Genomic DNA, 19,623 nt, shown 5'->3' with positions numbered 1-19,623 from the left:
AGAAATGTTCTAAATGCTGTTTTGAGTACTTTGAGGGGTGAAGTTTTTAAAATGGGGTGACTTTTTGGGGGTTTCTAATATATAAGGCCCTCAAAGCCACTTCACAACTGAACTGGCCCCTGTAAAAATAGCCTTTTGACATTTTCTTGAAAATGTGAGAAATTGCTGCTAAAGTTCAAAGCCTTGTAACGTCCTAGAAAAATAAAAGGATGTTTAAATGCACATTTTTGAAATTTTTCGCTAAATTTTGGTGTTTTTCACAATTAAATACTGAACATATCGAGCAAATTTTGCCAGTAACATAAAGTCTAATGTGTCACAAGAAAAGAATCGCTTGGATAGGTAAAAGCATTCCAACGTTATTACCACATAAAGTGAAACATGTCAGATTTGAAAAATGAGGCTCTGTCAGAAAGGTCAAAAGTGGCCAAAGAGGGAAGGGGTTAATGGCAGCACTAAAAAAAATGCATCAAAAAGAATTGCAAAAAAAAGCCATTAAAAACGCCATGAAAATTGCACAAAAACACAGCAAAAGCTGTGTGTGAATCCAGCCTTATAGAAAAGCCTATGGAGAAGAAAAATATCATACCTAGGGCACGCCACTGACCACAAATACAGCACAAACCAGAACGCTGTGTATGTCGGCTTTCTTATATTTTACCATAGAGCCTGGAGTCCCACGGGTTGGATATGCTGCGTAAAACTACGCAGCGTACCCAACCTAGAACCCGCAGCACATTCCATCCGAAAAACCACGCCACATTGTGGTGCAGTTTTTTGGGCGGAATTTCCGCTGCAGAAAGCAGTGATAGGAAAAGAAAAAAAGGTTCATACTTACCCCGGCCGCAGTCATGCTTCCCTCCGTTGACGTGCAGTCTGGCCTCCCAGGATGATACTGCAGCCCATGTGACCGCTGCAGCCTGTGATTGGCTGCAGCAGGGACATGGGATGAAAGGTCATCCCAGAAGGCCGGTATGGAAGAAGAACAGAACAAAGTGTTGTTATAACAACGCCCAGATTGTATGAAAAGCTTTTTTTTCAGACTTGCGATTTTTTTGCAGCAGAATCGCTGTGATTCTGCCGCAAAAGTCGCAACACTTGGCTATTTGTTGCAGGTTTTACATCCCCATTGAATTCAATGGGGAAAACCCGCAGCAGAAAGACAGGGAAAATGCTGCATAAATTGACATGCTGCGTTTTCAAAATCTGCACCGCAGGATTGAACATTTGCACTGTGTTTTTTTCCGCAGCGTGGGCATGAGATTTTCTAAATCTCAATAACTTTCCACACAGAATTCCATTGCTAAAATTCCGCAGCGTTTACGCTACGTGGGTACCCGGCCTAATAGTGACCATAGTCACCAGCTGTCCAAGAAGGAGATGGATGAATAGAACTTTAACAACTTTACAAAAGAAGAATGACTCAAATGCTTTTAGAGAAAAAAAAAATGTTTAGGCTTGTTTCAGTTTTGTGAACACAGCCTAAACATCCACATGCTGTACAGTCATTGTAATGTTTGGTAATGATCCCATATTTGAGTAAGCTTTTTTTTCAGTGCATGTAGACTTGAATACTAGGTTCAATTCAGTACCACATACAGTCTATGACCTGAATGACCTGTTGCATTGCATAGTCTTTTTTGGTATAACCTCCCACAACTCTCAAACTTATTTCATCTCCTCATATTACTGTAAGGAGCACCTATGAAGCTGCGGTCTGCACTTCTGATGTTACCTGTGAGCTTTAAGACCTATTCTTTACTATCAGAGGTCAAAACAGAACGTTGTGTCCTAACATTGTTGTTTTACAAAACAAAAAAAACACTGCTACGGCTATGTTCACATTTGCATTGGAGGCTCTGTCGCAGATTCCATAAAATTTTCTGGTAAAAATAGTGGTCCATGCATCGCTATTTTTCCAGTCAATCGTATCAACGAAAATTTGCTAGGAAAACGTAGATTCAATTTTTAACAGGATACGACAAGTTGTGAAGGGAACCCCAAAAAAATAATCATTTGTCTTTCAATTCCAGTAGCAATAACAATGGAGATTTTATCCCCCGGAAAGACAGGACAGGTGGTATCAATTAATCTTTATAATTAAAGAAGCACCCTATATATAAGGGTAGCGGATGCTCCGCAGCCAAACTCTGAGCCAACGAGCTGTTTTACTGCAAATCGGCACATTTTTTTAAATAAATTTTTTCGTTTATCCTGCAAATTCACACGGACATTAACAATCATTTAAAAACCACGCCGATTTGCATCAAAACCGCATGTCATCTCAGTGTTTGGCCGCATGGCAAGTTGTACATGTGTCCCTACCCTAAAGGTCCTCTTACATTTCTAACCAGGGAATATTGTTATGGATAAAGGATTTTGTTCAGGACTCTCTCACGGAAATGAAGAAATCTCTCTTCTCATCATGAATGAGACGTTTCAGGGGAACCATGTTGATCCCGGTAGACCAGTGGAGGAAGCTACGTCCTCTCCCAGAGGATCGGATATTGGAGAACAGTTTTGAATTATTGATGAAGTTAATACATCTTCTGGGAATTGTAGTTGAAACTAGCGGATCAATATTTCTCCTTTAGAGATGTCTCGATCATTTAAGACAATATGTTTGGATGAATATGTGCAGTCTGCTGCCAGTGGGGAAGATGGTTTCCTAAGAAGGTAGACACAGAAGTAAAGAATCTAACCAGCCTGCGGGCACCGGATGTTATGGTCTATTATGTGATGTATGGAGCCGGGAGCAGTTGGCTCCGTACATAGCATAGTGGCCGTGCTGCTGAACTGCAGCTCTGCTCCTATTCACTTGAATACTGCAGCTCGGCCGCTACTCAGTGGCCGGAGCCAACTGCTGCCGGCATGTACGTCCGGTGCTCGGAGGCAGCCGGAGCGGCTTAACGGTGCGGGGTCTGGGTGTCGGACCCCCCACAGGTCATATACTGATGACCTATCTGGTGGATAGGTCATCAGTTGTCCAGTAGTGGACAACCCCTTTATGGGTTTCTTAAATCTCTTAGGTACACGAGGCGGCTAGATAGCAGCAGGTCGATTAGGCCACGTTCAGACATGGTGGATTTGTTATTAATTTGTGCACCAAAAAATCTGCACTATGGTACAATACATGTATTCAAAATCTCTTTCACATGTAGTGAAATAAATCTACGGAAATTTGAGGTTTTCTAATTCACGGCACGTCTATTGTGTTAAAGAATTCACGCAGATTTTGGATGAGGGGATTACCAAAATGAACATATGGAAAAGAGGTTTGTTGGCTTACCTGCCAGGTGTTACTATACTAAAAAAAAGGACCTCGGTTATGTTACGTAAAATGGCGCCAAACCACTGCAGTAAAGGGTGAAGACCACCCTGGATCCTCTGTATTTTCTTGTCTCGGCACCACCTATACTTAGCAAGATTTTCACATACACTATTCTATAAGCGATATAAATGGTAAAGCAACGGATCAGGTTCTGGAAATACAACATAGATTTAAATATAAAATAAATAACCTAAAGTGCATTGGAAAAAATAAAGGTCTCTTTTCCTTTAATGTTATAGCGTGGAAACTGAGCTGCAGGATAACAGAGGAATTCAGAGTGTGAATGATGCCATGTGTTTGCTTTGTGCATTAAGTCTTGGTTAATCTGTGTAAGTTTTATCAGTTCTTTTCATGTTTCAGATTCAAAATGGGGCTGACTGCCTAGATAACACAAAGTCATTGTATAGTCAGACATTATAGCACGCACAAAGCTCCGCTCACCGGCAGCATTGAGAATATTACATACATAAGGTACATCACAGTGAGCAAAACAGAAGAAACCCTGGACATTAGGCCCTGTTCACACAGAGTTTTTTTGCAGGCAGAAAAATCTGCCTCAAAATTCCGCCTGCACGCCGCCTTTTTCCGCTGGGTTTTTTTCAGCCGCGGCCGAAAAAGGCAGCGAAAGACGCTTTCTCTACCTCCCAGTGATGTCAATGGGAGGTCAGAGACGGAAAACGCCCGAAGAAAGGGCATGACGCTTCTTTTTCCCGCGAGCGTTTTTTCCGCTCGCGGGGAAAAAAAAGCCTCCACCTCCCATTGAAATCAATGAGAGGCGATTTTGGAATTTTTTTTGGCCGCGGTTTCCACGAACTCTGTGTGAACAGGGCATAAGCAGATAACAGGGCACATTTACGAACATCTTGCCAGGGGGGCTGAATAAAAAGTCTATGAGCCTTACACCAATTACTTGGCTTTCCGAGAAAAGCCGATAAGAAATGAAGCGGCTCAGCGCTCACCCGAGTGCTTGTGCCGCTTCGTTTTAGCAATCGGTGGGGGTCTCAATGCTCAGGCTGCATTTATGGGTTCCATCAGACCTTTCTGTCATTCTGTCAGGGGAACCCTGACCAGGTTTCCGTTTGCATCACCATTGGTTTCAATGGTGACGGATCCGTTGCAAATGGTTTCTGTTTGTCTCCGTTGTGCAAGGGTTCCGTCGTTTTGACGGAATCTATACCGTAGTCGACTGCGCTATTCATTCCGTCAAAACGACGGAACCCTTAAACAACGGTGACAAACGGAAGCCATTGGCACCGGATCATTGCGGTTTTTGTTGGTTTTTTCATCAGTGGCATTTTTTTCAAAACGCAGCTTGCTGTAGGTATGGCATTTTTATGGCGTTTTTTTCCCCATTGGCATCTCTAGGATTTGAAAAACAGCAGAAAAAAAACATGTTATAAATGTTATGAATAGAAAGAAAAGGACACAAAATACTATGTGTGAAGGAAGCCTAAAAGGAATCAAACTAAAAAGCTACGCAAGTATAAAAATAAAATAAACTACAAAAAAATGACTGATAAATCTGCCCCGAATTCTTCTCATGCCTTTTCCATTGCATCTTAACAAACGAGACTAAATTTAGATTCGCCTGCTTCAAACAAACCCTTGTCATATGATCTTTTAGGATATTTTGGGAATTGGAAATAATATATGCTGCTGTATTTAAAGGGTGCCTCCAGATACAGAAAACCTATCAACGTCAAAGAGACATCTCAAAAGTTTTCGTTGCTGGAGTTCTGGCCTGTGAGACCCCCACCACTTGCTAGAACGAAATTTCTAAACTACGACGCAGTAGACAGTGTTCATCTGAACTTGCATTATAGACTATTGCCCACATAATGCTACGTGTCCCACGGCCGTTGTGCCACTCGGGCTGTTTTTGACGGCATCCGAGTGGCACCCGATAGTCTTCACGGACCCATTCACTTTAGCGGGTGAATCGGGTCTGTGAAAAATGGTCCGAGTCTCTGATCCGAGGAAAGATAGAACATGTCCTATCTTTCCTCAGATCACTGACGGGACTTGGACGACACACACGGTCGTGTGCATGAGACGTAAACACATTTGTTTTACCGAACAGTAGTTGTCTCCAAGCCCTGACCCCCGCTGTTGACTTCCGACATGTCTCTATTAGTCATAAGCGGCCCTGATTTTGTTTGATCCGACGGGATTCATCAGGAGCCGGACCCTGCTGGTTGAAACAGGTAAACTGGATTTTACAGCAGAATCAACCACATCAGAGTGCCCTTTCCACATGGCTGTCAAATCTGTAGTGATTGGCTCATTTATACGGGCCAATAATCTGCTATTCTTGTGAACACTGATTATTGGCCAGTGTAAACAGGGCAGCGATCAGCCGACAAGCAAATGCTCGTTTGTCAGTTGATCGTATCGATTGTGCAGCCTATAAAGTCATATTAAAGGGGTTATGTGGAGTGTAGTCCCTGCGGTATGTGGTACACTCGCTAATATACGTTTCGGTCCCTGTCATACAGATTCTGTGATTTTTCATAGATGTTTATAGCGCTGCCGGGGGACCGGAAGTCTAGTGGCACAGTCTTCTTTGATGATACGACTCTTCGTCACGTGACCGGCCCCGTTGAACTCTACGTACAAGCAGGAGCAGTAATACAGAGATTACATAGAGTACAACAGGATCGGTCACGTGATGAAGAGTCGTATCGTCCTCAAAGAAGCCTGCGCCACTAGACTTCCGGTCCCCCGGCAGAGCTATAAAAATCTATGAAAATCTCAGTGACTACACTGATAATAATTTTTGGTCCCCACATAACCCCTTTAACAATTTTTCGTCCCCATGCAGAAAGCATTGGCTTGTGTAAAAGGGCCTGTTAACTAGCACCGATCCACTTGTTATACTGTCAATCGACACTCGTTACGGGCAGAAATATGCTCGTGTGAATCAGCCTTTACACTGACTATTTTGGCGTATGTTTGCCCCATAGACCCTTACGAGAATGTTACACCATTGTTGGAAAAAAAAAAAGGTGAGGCTAAGGCTACATTCACACGAGCGTATAAAATTCGCATAAATCTGTCCGTGTGCGTTGCGTAGAGCATCAGTGTGCTTTTGCGAGTTTTTCACGCACCCGCATGCAACTATTTTTTTTAATGTAATTGATGTGCAAAACATGGACAGCACACGGATGTCGTCCGTGTGCGGTCCGTGGTTTTCACGTACCCGTTGACTTTAATGGGCGACTAGGTGCGTGAAAACCAATATAGGACATGCAGTGAGTTTCACGCAGCGGACACTCGCTGCGTGAAAACTCACACGTGTGAATAGCCCCAAATAGAAATCAATGGGACCGTGTGCTGTGCGTTGTTCCAACACAGAGCACATGGATGAGATACACGCTCACGTGAATAGTTGTATAACAAGGCAAATTTATTAAAGACGTGTTAATTTTTGGCATACAGGTGGCATGAGGTGGCATAAAGAAGAGAAATTTGTCTAACATGCCTAGAAAATTGTGCCAAATTTTGCTGACCCATTCATGCATCCTACGACATCTCCCCCATTGTTAGTCACAGAACCTCCACAATCACCTACCTAATATGCCAACGCTCAGCATTGAAGTGGGTTATGAAAAGTATATTGTACTTCTAATATAAATGTCATGTGGTAATAGAAGCAGGCGTTCGCTGTTCTGTCAGTGCCCGCAGCTACAGCTTTATATCCCCTCAGACACAAATAGTCATGTGTTCGGCAAATAAGCAGAAACATTGTCGTTTAACGCAATAACCCGGCGGGGCACATCAAAGACCAAAGGGTCAGCAATTGTTAAAGGGGATGATTCCTGGTATCACGGACCAGCTGATGCCCCTCAGGTTTGTTTTTTCCATGAGTTGCCACCGTGGCTGTGCTGCTTGGTGATATGATGCAAACGTGCCAACAATCCCCTAAACCGAACGGCAGTTTCTCATGATTGGCATTTATAATTATCGATGAGCAAATTTATTTTTTCAATTCAATTCGAGATTCACTGTTGGCAAATTTATGAGAATAATAATTGAATGGATTCTATGGACCAGCAACATAGAAATTCAGACAAATTGGTCTATCTTGCTCCGTAACTACTTCCTTAGGCCCCATGCACACAAACAATTAAGGACCCATTCATTTCTATTGACCACGGACAACTTCTCGCATATTTGCGGGAGGGTGTCCGGGCCATAGAAAGCCTTCGCAAAATATAGGACATGTCCTATCTTTTGCATTTTACGGACCGTGCTCCCATACTTTATATGGGAGCACGGGCCCGAAAATGCGGGTGTCTGTCCACGGCCACCAGTGCCCGTAATCTCGGACCATGATTAGGGCCACGGCCGTGTGCATGAGGCCTTAGCTTTTTTTGACACTCCTCCATATTGCAATTCTTTTTTTGCTGGGTGGTTGCCATTGGTCCTGAAACTTCCTGAACAGAGCTGCAGTTTCTGGATAAAAAGCTCCATTTACATCTAAAAAGGGGAAGTTTGTCAAGCATCTATTTAAAGATCATATTGACAGACTAATATTAGACTACAATATTATCCCCAGGATTAACACCGTCTCACAAATTGTTAATGCAAATCTTATTTGCCTGTTCGCTATGAGGAAGTGAGTAGAACTTTAGAGCTGACGGTTGCAGTGGGATTTACTGTGCTTAGATTGTGACGTGCATAAGATAAGAAAGGACATCCTACCAAGTCCTACTCATCCTACCCAGTCCTACTCATCCTACCAAGTCCCATCGAATCCTACTCATCCTACCAAGTCCTACCCAGTCCTACTCATCCTACCAAGTCCCACCGAATCCTACTCATCCTACCAAGTCCCACCGAATCCTACCAAGTCCTACCCAGTCTTACTCATCCTACCAAGTCCCACCGAATCCTACTCATACTACCAAGTACTACTTATCCTACCAAGTCATACCCAGTCCTACTTATCCTACCAAGTCCTATCCAATCCTACTCATCCTACCAAGTCCTACCCAATCCTACTCATCCTACCAAGTCCCATCGAATCCTACTCATCCTACCAAGTCCTACCCAGTCCTACTCATCCTACCAAGTCCCACCGAATCCTACTCATCCTACCAAGTCTTACCCAGTCTTACTCATCCTACCAAGTCCCACCGAATCCTACTCATCCTACAAAGTACTACTTATCCTACCAAGTCATACCCAGTCCTACTTATCCTACCAAGTCCTAGCCAATCCTACTCATCCTACTCATCCTACCAAGTCCTACTCATCCTACCAAGTCCTACCCAGTCCTACTTATCCTACCAAGTCCTACTCATCCAACCAAGTCCTACCCAGTGCTACTCATCCTACCAAGTCCTACCCAATCCTACTCATCCTACCAAGTCCTACCCAGTCCTACTCAATCCTACTCATCCTACCAAGTCCTACTCATCCTACCCAGTCCTACTCATCATACCAAGTCCTACCCAGTCCTACTCATCCTACCAAGTCCTACCCAATCCTACCAAGTCCTACCTGGTCCTACTCATCCTACCCAGTCCTACTGATCCTACCAAGTCCTACCCAATCCTACCCAGTCCTACTCATCCTACCCAGTCCTAGTCATCCTACCAAGTCCTACCCAGTCCTACTCATCCTACCCAGTCCTACTCAGTCACACCCAGTCCTACTCAGAGCTGTAGTTCGGCTATCCTTCAACCCGGGCAAAGATTTAGGTGTGGTGCCCCCTCCACTTACACACACACCTAGAACTTAACTAACGTTATCCCCCTTCCCCCCTGAAATGCAATGGTCAGTACTTATATACCAGACCCCACAAAAAATATATACTGCAAACTAGAACCCAGAATTAATTCAGACATCAGATCAGACCTCAAAATGAATTTAGGCCCCTAAACAAAATCAGACCCCTAAATTAATTTCAGACCCCAGACTAGTCCCCTTTAAAATATTAAGACCTTAGGCCCCCTGAATATATTTCAGACCCCCTAAATAAATTTAGACCCCCTATATTAATATCAAATCCCAGACCAGACCCCTATATTAATATCAGACCCCTATAAAAATTAGACCCTGATATACATATTAGAACCCAGACCAGACAACCTAAATATATTCAGACCCCTTATATTAATTTAAGACCCCTTGATTTTACCCAGACCCCCAGATAAAAAAACAAACATTCAGACCGCAGTCCAGACCAGATCCCTATATTATTAGACCCCCACACCACACCCCTATATTAATATCAGACCCCTGTAATAATATCAGATCCCAGTCCAAACCCCCTAAATATATTCAGACCCCCTATATTAATATCAAATCCTAGACCAGACCCCTATATTAATATCAGACCCCAGTTCAGACCCCTATATACTTTTAAGACCCCAGACCAGACAACCTAAATACATTCAGACTACGACCCCCTGATTTAATACAGACCCCAGATCAGACAAAAAAAACATTCAGACCCCTAGATCAATATTAGACCCCAGACCACACCTCTATATTAATATCAGACCCCTGTAATAATATCAGATGACAGACAAAACCCCCTAAATATATTTGGACCCCCTATATTAATTTCAGACCCCAGGCCCCTCAACAAAACAGCGTCAGGACCCAGTGCAGCTGCACCGGGGGTGAGGAGGGTAAGTATATGGACTATTTTTTATTTATTTTAAATGTGGAGGGGGTGCCCTCTTCATTATACGCCCGGGTCAGGTGCCTGGTAGCCTCCCCGGCTACTCTCGTAGTCCTACATAGATTTAATCCGTCATTCATTGGACATGAAAGATGCCGGAGCACTGTCTAGTGAACGGCCGCTTATTATCATGTTGTTTTTACATCCAACATTCTGTGCCGAGATCAGACCTATGTAAAGAGATATCAAAAAATAATCACTTTGAACCTATTTCAATTTTTTATTTTTTATTGCAAGATGAAATGCTGATAAAAAAAAATTAGTTGTTTCTGTCCAGTCATATTTTTTCTGTCTTGTGAGTTTCCAAAATGACTTGCACATTAAGGCCTGGTTCACACTGAGTATTTTGGCGCTGTTTTTGTCGAGGAAACTGCACCAAAAAACGGCCGAAATTGCCTCCCTTTGATTTCAATGGGAGGCATAGGCCTTTTTTTCCCCCACGAACAGACACGAAGCGGCGGTGCGCTCACACGAGTGCTTCAGCTGCTTCATTCTAGCGATTGGTGGGGGTCTCAGTGCTCGGACCCCCACCAATCCAAACTTCTGACAGGTCACTATGATATGTCAGAAGTTTGTTGAACGTTTAGGTTCACTTTAAGGAACGAGCACTTCCTATGTATGGGATTATTTTATGACTGCAGGATGTTTACACTAAAGACCAAGCAACCAGTGAAATATGACAACAGGAGACGTGAGTAATTCAGGGTTACAGCTCAACCAGTTATCCCAGTTGCTACGACGCTTGTGTAATAGTGCCGCCTGCTCCCCTAACTGAAGCAATAATGTAATAGCCAATATGACGCCGATTATTTCAAAAGTGCAAGTAATGCGATACATTAAAGGGGTATTCCGGTTACAAGTTACCCCCTATCTGTAGGATAAGGGGTAACTTGCTGATCTGTGGGTGTCCGACAGCTGGGACCCCCATCGTTTAAGAGAACGAGGATCCCGCACCCCCTGTTTGAACGGAGCGGCAGGTCACTCCTGCGCACTGCCGCTCTATCCATTCTCTATGGCAATATATTATCATTCGGTTATTTCCGGCGCCGCCATAGAGAATGGAGAGGCAGTGCGCATAAGTGACCTACCGCTCCGTCCCGTTCTCGTAAATGGTGGGTGTCCCAGCTGTCGGACACCCGCCGATCAGCAAGTTACCCCTTATCCTACGGATAGGGGGTAACTTGCTGTAACCGGAATACCCCTTTAAGTTACATGTATTGTATGGGTAGAGTTTGTTAATGCCTTAGGCCTCATGCAGATGACCATCGTTTTTTACTGACTTCAAATACGGATTCGTGGTCATCCGCAAGCCGCATATCTGGCAGGCTGTCTGCAAATACGCTCCGTAGTGCATCCCTATTTACGGATCCACAGAAAAAAGGCTACAAATGATGTCACCAACATGTCCCAACCCCTTGAAAAAATCATATGATGCACATTTGTAGCCGTCCGCAATTTTGCACATGCCCATAGACTCAATGGACCAGTCCATGCCGCAATTGCGGACAGGAATAAGACACGTTCTATATTTTGCTGATCACTTCTACAACCCGGACACACATCCGTAAATATGCGGAAAAGTGTCCGTGGCCTATAGAAATGAATGGGTGCACAGATTATTCGTAATTACAGATCTGTAATTACGGATAAAAACTAGTCACGTGCATGAGGCCTAAGGTCCCCTGCACACGGCCGTGCTCGTAATCACGGTCCTTGATTACGGGCAGGGCCAGCCACGGACAGTCACCCGCGGGCCGTGCTCCCATTATAAAATAGGAGCACAGTTTGTAAAATTAAAAAACAGGACATGTCCTATTTTTTACGGATCATTTCTACGGCCCGGACACCTTCCCGTAAATAAACGGTCCTTAACTGTGGATCAAAATTACAGCCGTGTGCATGTGGCCTTAACGTGTACTTCTGGTTTATGTAAATATCGTCTGACGCGTGAAGGATCTATACGTTAGGAGAGTTGTGAGCTACTCAGGGGGTCACACGTAAGATGGATCCTGAGTGAGCGGAGAAGAAAGGGATCGTAAAAGGTATATAAATCTTCTCATTGCATCAGTGCGGGACTACTAGATAAAAAGTACAAGAACACAATGGAACGGCCATCAACGTCGCTCCAGAAATCTACAGGTTCAAAGCCGAAACTATCAGAACAGCGATAGGGCCCATTCCACTAACCTCCAACAGTTCTACTTTTTGACGTGCCTAAGTGATTATATAGGAGATACTGCACCCCCTCCTGTGAACTGGAAGAAAATTTGGGTACCCGCACACGGCGGATTTGTTGCAGATTTTCCAGCAGCTAATCCGCAGCAAAATCTGCACACGTTACTGTGTGTTACGTTCAGATTTTGCTGCGGATTTCACCCCTTCTACATTGAGAAGGGCAAAATCCACCGTGAACATCCGTAACAGGGTGAGAATGCTGCAGATTTGAAAATCCACAACAGGCTCTGATCTCCGCGTGGAAAATACTCAGCACCGGGCTGGAACTGTAATCTGCTGCAAATGGAAAAACCACAACATAACGTCCCGTGTGCGTCTTAGAAGTCTCCAAGGAGTTCTGTGACCGTATAAAAGGACAGGGCCGCAGGGTGAGGACAATTAGACCGGTCATAGAACTGAAAGGGACTCCTAATAATCGTAAAAATATATTGTTATACTTAATGTACAACATTCCATATTATACAAACTCCAACTGCTGCGGCGTCTCTTTTTGTGTGTCCACAAATCACGGCCAATTAGCAGGTTTTTCGCAGCAATTTTCAGAGAATTGTGGCAAAAATCACAATTTGACTGTTATGGCATGGTTGGGAATTTTGTTGCTTGCAAAATTGATTTCTTTCATAGGGAATAAGTGAAGTTGCATTTTCACGTGATTTGTCCCTGCCTTAATGTTGGCCTGATGAAGACGCTAGTCCAGCGTCGAAACGCGTAGCCTCAAACTGCCTTTATTGTTTTAAACCCAATAAATCCCATTTATCACCTCTTTGTCTGGACTTGAAATTGATGTTAGCAGCGCTGTACTTTGGTCCGCAATTTTTCTCCCTCCATGTCTGCCTTTATGTTGTTATGCAATTCAAGCATAAAATTTTTTTATAAGATATAACGATTGTAGTTCCACATAAAACCACTAGTTGGCAAATAGCTTTTTTTTTTTTTAATTCAACAATAAAATTCTATCTGTCTGGCTCATGTATGTATTTATTTATTTATATGGAAATACTCTGGCGCTATGCAAATCCCGAGTGGCGTATTTATTCCCTCCTCTCCGCCCTTCAGTCATTGTGATTGACCAGTTTCTATGGACCAGTTCTTAAAAATGACCGCGTAAAAAAAACGCCTCTTCAAAAGAAGTGCAACAGCTCCAAATACGTCCGTAAAAAAACGTTGCAAAAAAACGCAAGTTGCTTAAAAAAGGCTGCAAATCAGAGGTTATTTTCCCTTGAAATCACCTCCGTATTTTCAGCCGTTTTTTGTTAAGCGTGTGAACATAGCCTTATACAACGGGGACAAACGGAAACCATTTGCATGGGATCGGTCACCATAGAAATCAATGGTTATGCAAACAGAAACCTATGGTTAGTTTCAGTTTGGATTCCGTTCATGGGTTCCCCTGATGGAAAGCTCCGGCGGAACCCATGAACGGGGCCCCGACGCAGATGTGAACGAAGCCTTATAGGTCACTTTTATTCTGCCTCATGTTATTTAGGGACATATTGTGCAGATTTATACATTTATAGGGCGATTTCCATATATCTCGTATGTCACGGTCTCGCTCCTGAATCTATCTGACAAGCTGCAAAGTTGTATATAATGGTGTCCACCCTTGCTGCGAGTATGTGCAATGTAATATTTGCTCCAGGTAAACAGCATTAACCCCTCCTGCCAAGTTTCTGGAGTGCAATGAAATCAGAACGACCTAAAAAACCCACAATTCATCCTTGTAACAATTCTGTAGGGATCTAGTAATGTTTTCAGGGTACAGATTGGATCATTTTACTCGGCTATCATCACTAGTTCCATGATACCGGACTTAAATCTCCCTTAGCCCGGGTACCACATAGCGTAAATGTTGCGGAAATTCCGCCACGGAATTCTCAGCATTTACAGTAGCAGCAAAGTGGATGAGATTTAGAAAATGTCATGCCCACGTTGCGGAAAGTGTTCTGGGTGAATTTTTAAATTCCGCAGCAGGTCAATTTTAATTTTTTGTTCAATGGCGAGCAGAAATTCCGCAACAGATTTATGTTGTTGCGGCTTACGCAGCGGAAATGCAGTAAAACCTGCTGTAAATCCGCAGGTGTCCATATACTTTGCTATAACCAATGTTTAACGCTAAATCCACAGGTAAAACGCACTATTTGGTGCAGATTTTTGTGGCAGATTTACCAGTGTTTTTCTAGAGATTCTGCTGCAGATTTTCCGTTGCAGAAAATCTGCAGCGCATCCTGTGTGTGGGAATATACCCTTAGGGCGAGTTCCCATAGGACGGATACACTGCAAAAAAACCACACAGCGTATCCGACCTAGAACCTGTAGGACTTTCCGTCCAAAAAATCCTACCACATTGGGGTGCGATTTTTCGGACGGAGATTCCGCTGCATAATTAAACGCACATACTCACCCCCCCCCCCCTCTGAAGTCTGCTCTGGCCTCCCTGGGTGATGTTTCAGGTCATGTGACATGGGATACAACATCATCCCGGGAGGCCGGACTGCACGAAGAAGGAGAAGCGTTCTGGGTAAGTATGTTTTTGTTTTTCTGGCGTTTGCGATTTTTGCGGTGTAATCTATGCAAAAGTCGCAACACTTGGCATTCTGTTGCGGGTTTTGCATCCCCATTGAATTCAATGAGGAAAACCCGCAGCAGAAAATCAATGAAAACGCAGCATAAATTGACATGCTGCAGAATTAGATTCCACACCGCAGGTCAATTTATTAACGTTTACGCTGCATGGTTTTTTTCCGCTGAGGGGGGCATGAGATTTACTAAGTCCCACCCACTTTGCTGCTACTGTAATGCTGCGGAATTTTCGCATACCATTCCGTTGCGAAAATACCGCAGCGTTTACCCTACGTGAGAACCCGGAGTTAGGCTTACGTGCACACGTTGCGTATTTTGTAGGCGGAAAGTACTCACCAAAACCGCAGGAAATTCGCAGGTAAATACTGCACCAGATCCCACGTTTCTTCAGTGCGTTTTTTAAGTCTTGATGCGTAAATCTGCGCGTTTTCATGCGATTTTTCTCTGCGCTAGGCAGATACAATTTACAAGTGGAAAGGCAAGATAAATTGACTTGCTGCGGATTTAAAAATCCGCACCGCGAGTCGATTTCCATGTGAAAACTACTGCGGATTTGCCGCCCGTTATACGCATCGTGTGCATTGAGCCTTATGGTATTAGTTGTGGGAACGGAAAGGTGAAGTGTAAAATTTCCACTTCGTTCTGTTGGTTAGATCAGCTGCCACCTGGATTCCCTTGCAGGGACCTGGGTTTCTGAACATTACGGTAAACAGGGTGCTCTATAGTCACGTGGTAGTAAAGACTATGTTTCTCCTTTGCTTCTCAAACAAATTAACAGTGAGAGAGAAATAGGGAGGGAGGGAGAGGGACAGTGTCCGGGAGGCTAGGCTAAGAGGAGGAAAAGACTGGAATACGGTAAGAGAGGGAACACTACACACTGGGACGAGGACAACTGCATACAGCCGCCTCTGGGGTGAACTCTATGTGATCAGGACTATGTTGGATATCGGATATTAAAACTTTTTTTACAGAACTGTCCCTCAACTGTATCACTATGGGGATGTGTTCCAGCCTCAGGCCCAGGCTGTTAGGAGATCATGCACTCTCCTGTACTAGCGATTCTGGGTCTGGAGGTAATGATGATGGATGTAATACTGACACAGATTCTTCAAAACTGCGTACCCAGCAGAAGGCGGATAAGAAACGGAGCAGAATTATTGATGATATGCTAAGGGCAGAAAAAAGAGTCTACAAGCAGATACACCGACTGCTACTCCTGGGTGAGTTGACATATGTAAAAACATGTGACTATGGAGTAAGAGAAAAGAAGAAACGTCCAACTGTAGTAGAATATACAGGGACAGGAGTCAGTTGTAAACTTCATCGCCTAGGAATAGTTTCGTATGTCTTCATGCTGCCGTATCCTCCTTAACTTTGCAAAAAGTTGGTGTAAGTGTATTTATGCCAATGCAGCCTGTGGCTCTTTACAGATATTTTAGTATACGAGTGCCGGAAAACCTTGGTGGTCCCAATGGACGTATCAGCACAGGTTCACTTATTGGCATAGGAACATATAAGTCATTGATTTATGCCTTGGTGATCCGTACCGTGATGTAATCTTGTAAATTGCAAGCTTCATGACCAAAGAATGTCAGTAAATGTTCTCTGATTGTATCAGCTAGAACCACAGAGAGATTATTATTAGTAACCATAATTATCCTAATATATACCTGCTCCGTCAAGCTTACATTTCATTGTCTGGATCGCAGGAGATAAAGTGACAAGGTCACAAGGAGCTGGCAGTAGAGTTTCAACCAGGTCCCAGTTTTTTGTCGTCATTGTTTTTACAATCACCACCGAGAATGAGATTATATTTGTCATTTGTAAACTCGTTTTTATCTAGGCTGGGATCATCTTTGCGTCAGTATTCGGGACAATACATATAGGACTTTATTACTCTTTGCTCCGGTTACAGATAGTAGGTAAGGGCTGGTTGGCACACCTAGTTTGCACTTTTCTTCCTTGCTGTAAAAGGATTTGTCCTGAGCTACAATACTCTCCCACAAGTCCAACACCCTTTCTGTATGAGAGGATGATCTATTACTACAGTACTACTTCCTATTCTCCGCACAATGACAGTTTAGGGCAGGGGTGTCATGGGTAAGGGCATTGGGGCTAGAAGCGCAAACCGTGGCTGCAATCACTATGGATCTTCTCCTGGTAAAATATATAGATCCAAATGTCAAGTAGCAATAAAGAAGATAAAGAGGCACTCAAAATTGGTGCGGACTGTATAAAGCTATGGAGCACAATATGGCACCTCATTGATATAGTGTTTGCCCGTCGTTTTTTACCTTTTTTGCATGTGGTCGTTCATTTTCAAAAATGTTACAAAATGTTCTACTCCATAAGGCCCCATGCACACGACCGTGTTTTTCATCCGTAATTATGGACCCATTAATTTCCATGGGCTACGGACACCTTTCCGTATTTTTGCGGCTGGGTGTCCGTTTCATAGAAATGATCCCTAAAATATAGAACATGTCCTATTCTTGTCCGTAATTACGGCACAGACTCCCCATAAAAGTTTATGGGCGCTTCTGTAATTACGGACGGCTACGGATGTGCATGTAATTACGGAAGCGCTGCTAGGCGACGCCAGGTTTGCAGATCTTGCACATCATTTGTGGTTTTCTTTTTCTTTTTGCGGATCCGTATATACGGATGCATTACAGACCGTATTTGCCAATACCGTTCCGTAGATAAGTTGCGGATGACTACGGATCCGTATTTACGGACAGTATTTACAGATGGATGAAAAGTGTGTATGGGGCCTCAAACTGACCCAGCCAATAAAATGATTCTAGTCAATAAAACGCAGCATTATCAGTTATATGAATGATCATAGTCAATATAACGCAGCATTATCAGATATATGAATGATCATAGTCAATATAACGCAGCATTATCAGTTATATGAATGATCATAGTCAATATAACGCAGCATTATCAGTAATATGAATGATTATAGTCAATATAACGCAGCATTATCAGTAATATGAATGATCATAGTCAATATAACGCAGCATTATCAGTAATATGAATGATCATAGTCAATATAACGCAGCATTATCAGTAATATGAATGATCATAGTCAATATAACGCAGCATTATCAGTAATATGAATGATCATAGTCAATATAACGCAGCATTATCAGTAATATGAATGATCCTAGTCAATATAACGCAGCATTATCAGTTATATAAGTGATCATAGTCAATATAACACAGCATTATCAGTTATATGAGTGATCATAGTCAATATAACGCAGCATTATCAGTAATATGAGTGATCATAGTCAATATAACGCAGCATTATCAGTAATATGAGTGATCCTAGTCAATATAACGCAGCATTATCAGTAATATGAATGATCATAGTCAATATAACGCAGCATTATCAGTTATATGAATGATTATAGTCAATATAACGCAGCATTATCAGTTATATGAATGATCATAGTCAATATAACGCAGCATTATCAGTAATATGAATGATCATAGTCAATATAACGCAGCATTATCAGTTATATGAGTGATCATAGTCAATATAACGCAGCATTATCAGTTATATGAGTGATCATAGTCAATATAACGCAGCATTATCAGTAATATGAATGATCATAGTCAATATAACGCAGCATTATCAGTTATATGAATGATCCTAGTCAATATAACGCAGCATTATCAGTAATATGAATGATCATAGTCAATATAACGCAGCATTATCAGTAATATGAATGATCATAGTCAATATAACGCAGCATTATCAGTAATATGAATGATTATAGTCAATATAACGCAGCATTATCAGTAATATGAATGATCATAGTCAATATAACGCAGCATTATCAGTTATATGAGTGATCATAGTCAATATAACGCAGCATTATCAGTAATATGAGTGATCATAGTCAATATAACGCAGCATTATCAGTAATATGAGTGATCATAGTCAATATAACGCAGCATTATCAGTAATATGAATGATTATAGTCAATATAACGCAGCATTATCAGTTATATGAGTGATCATAGTCAATATAACGCAGCATTATCAGTTATATGAGTGATCATAGTCAATATAACGCAGCATTATCAGTAATATGAATGATCATAGTCAATATAACGCAGCATTATCAGTAATATGAATGATCATAGTCAATATAACGCAGCATTATCAGTAATATGAATGATCCTAGTCAATATAACGCAGCATTATCAGTTATATGAATGATCATAGTCAATATAACGCAGCATTATCAGTAATATGAATGATCATAGTCAATATAACGCAGCATTATCAGTTATATGAGTGATCATAGTCAATATAACGCAGCATTATCAGTTATATGAGTGATCATAGTCAATATAACGCAGCATTATCAGTAATATGAATGATCATAGTCAATATAACGCAGCATTATCAGTTATATGAATGATCCTAGTCAATATAACGCAGCATTATCAGTAATATGAATGATCATAGTCAATATAACGCAGCATTATCAGTAATATGAATGATCATAGTCAATATAACGCAGCATTATCAGTTATATGAGTGATCATAGTCAATATAACGCAGCATTATCAGTTATATGAGTGATCATAGTCAATATAACGCAGCATTATCAGTAATATGAATGATCATAGTCAATATAACGCAGCATTATCAGTTATATGAGTGATCATAGTCAATATAACGCAGCATTATCAGTTATATGAATGATCATAGTCAATATAACGCAGCATTATCAGTTATATGAATGATCATAGTCAATATA

General features: G+C 42.2%; 2 protein-coding genes across 10 annotated transcripts in view; one reads left to right on the top strand and one right to left on the bottom strand.

Annotated features, from left to right (window-relative positions):
- Window positions 1-19,623, bottom strand: part of LOC142666727 (piezo-type mechanosensitive ion channel component 2-like) — a 224,171-nt gene that overhangs the window by 108,458 nt on the left and 96,090 nt on the right. The window lies entirely within an intron of this gene.
- The window catches only part of GNAS (GNAS complex locus), a 143,842-nt gene continuing 139,891 nt past the window's right edge, over window positions 15,673-19,623 (top strand). The window contains exon 1 of the mRNA XM_075846892.1: window positions 15,673-16,060. Coding sequence (XP_075703007.1) covers window positions 15,835-16,060 — 226 coding nt within the window. The 5' untranslated portion in view covers window positions 15,673-15,834. The remainder of the gene's footprint in view (window positions 16,061-19,623) is intronic.

Source organism: Rhinoderma darwinii, chromosome 13 (assembly GCF_050947455.1).
Source record: "Rhinoderma darwinii isolate aRhiDar2 chromosome 13, aRhiDar2.hap1, whole genome shotgun sequence".
NCBI lineage: Eukaryota > Metazoa > Chordata > Amphibia > Anura > Rhinodermatidae > Rhinoderma > Rhinoderma darwinii.
Note: the sequence above shows the minus strand (reverse complement) of the source record. Positions and strands in the feature narration are given on the sequence as shown.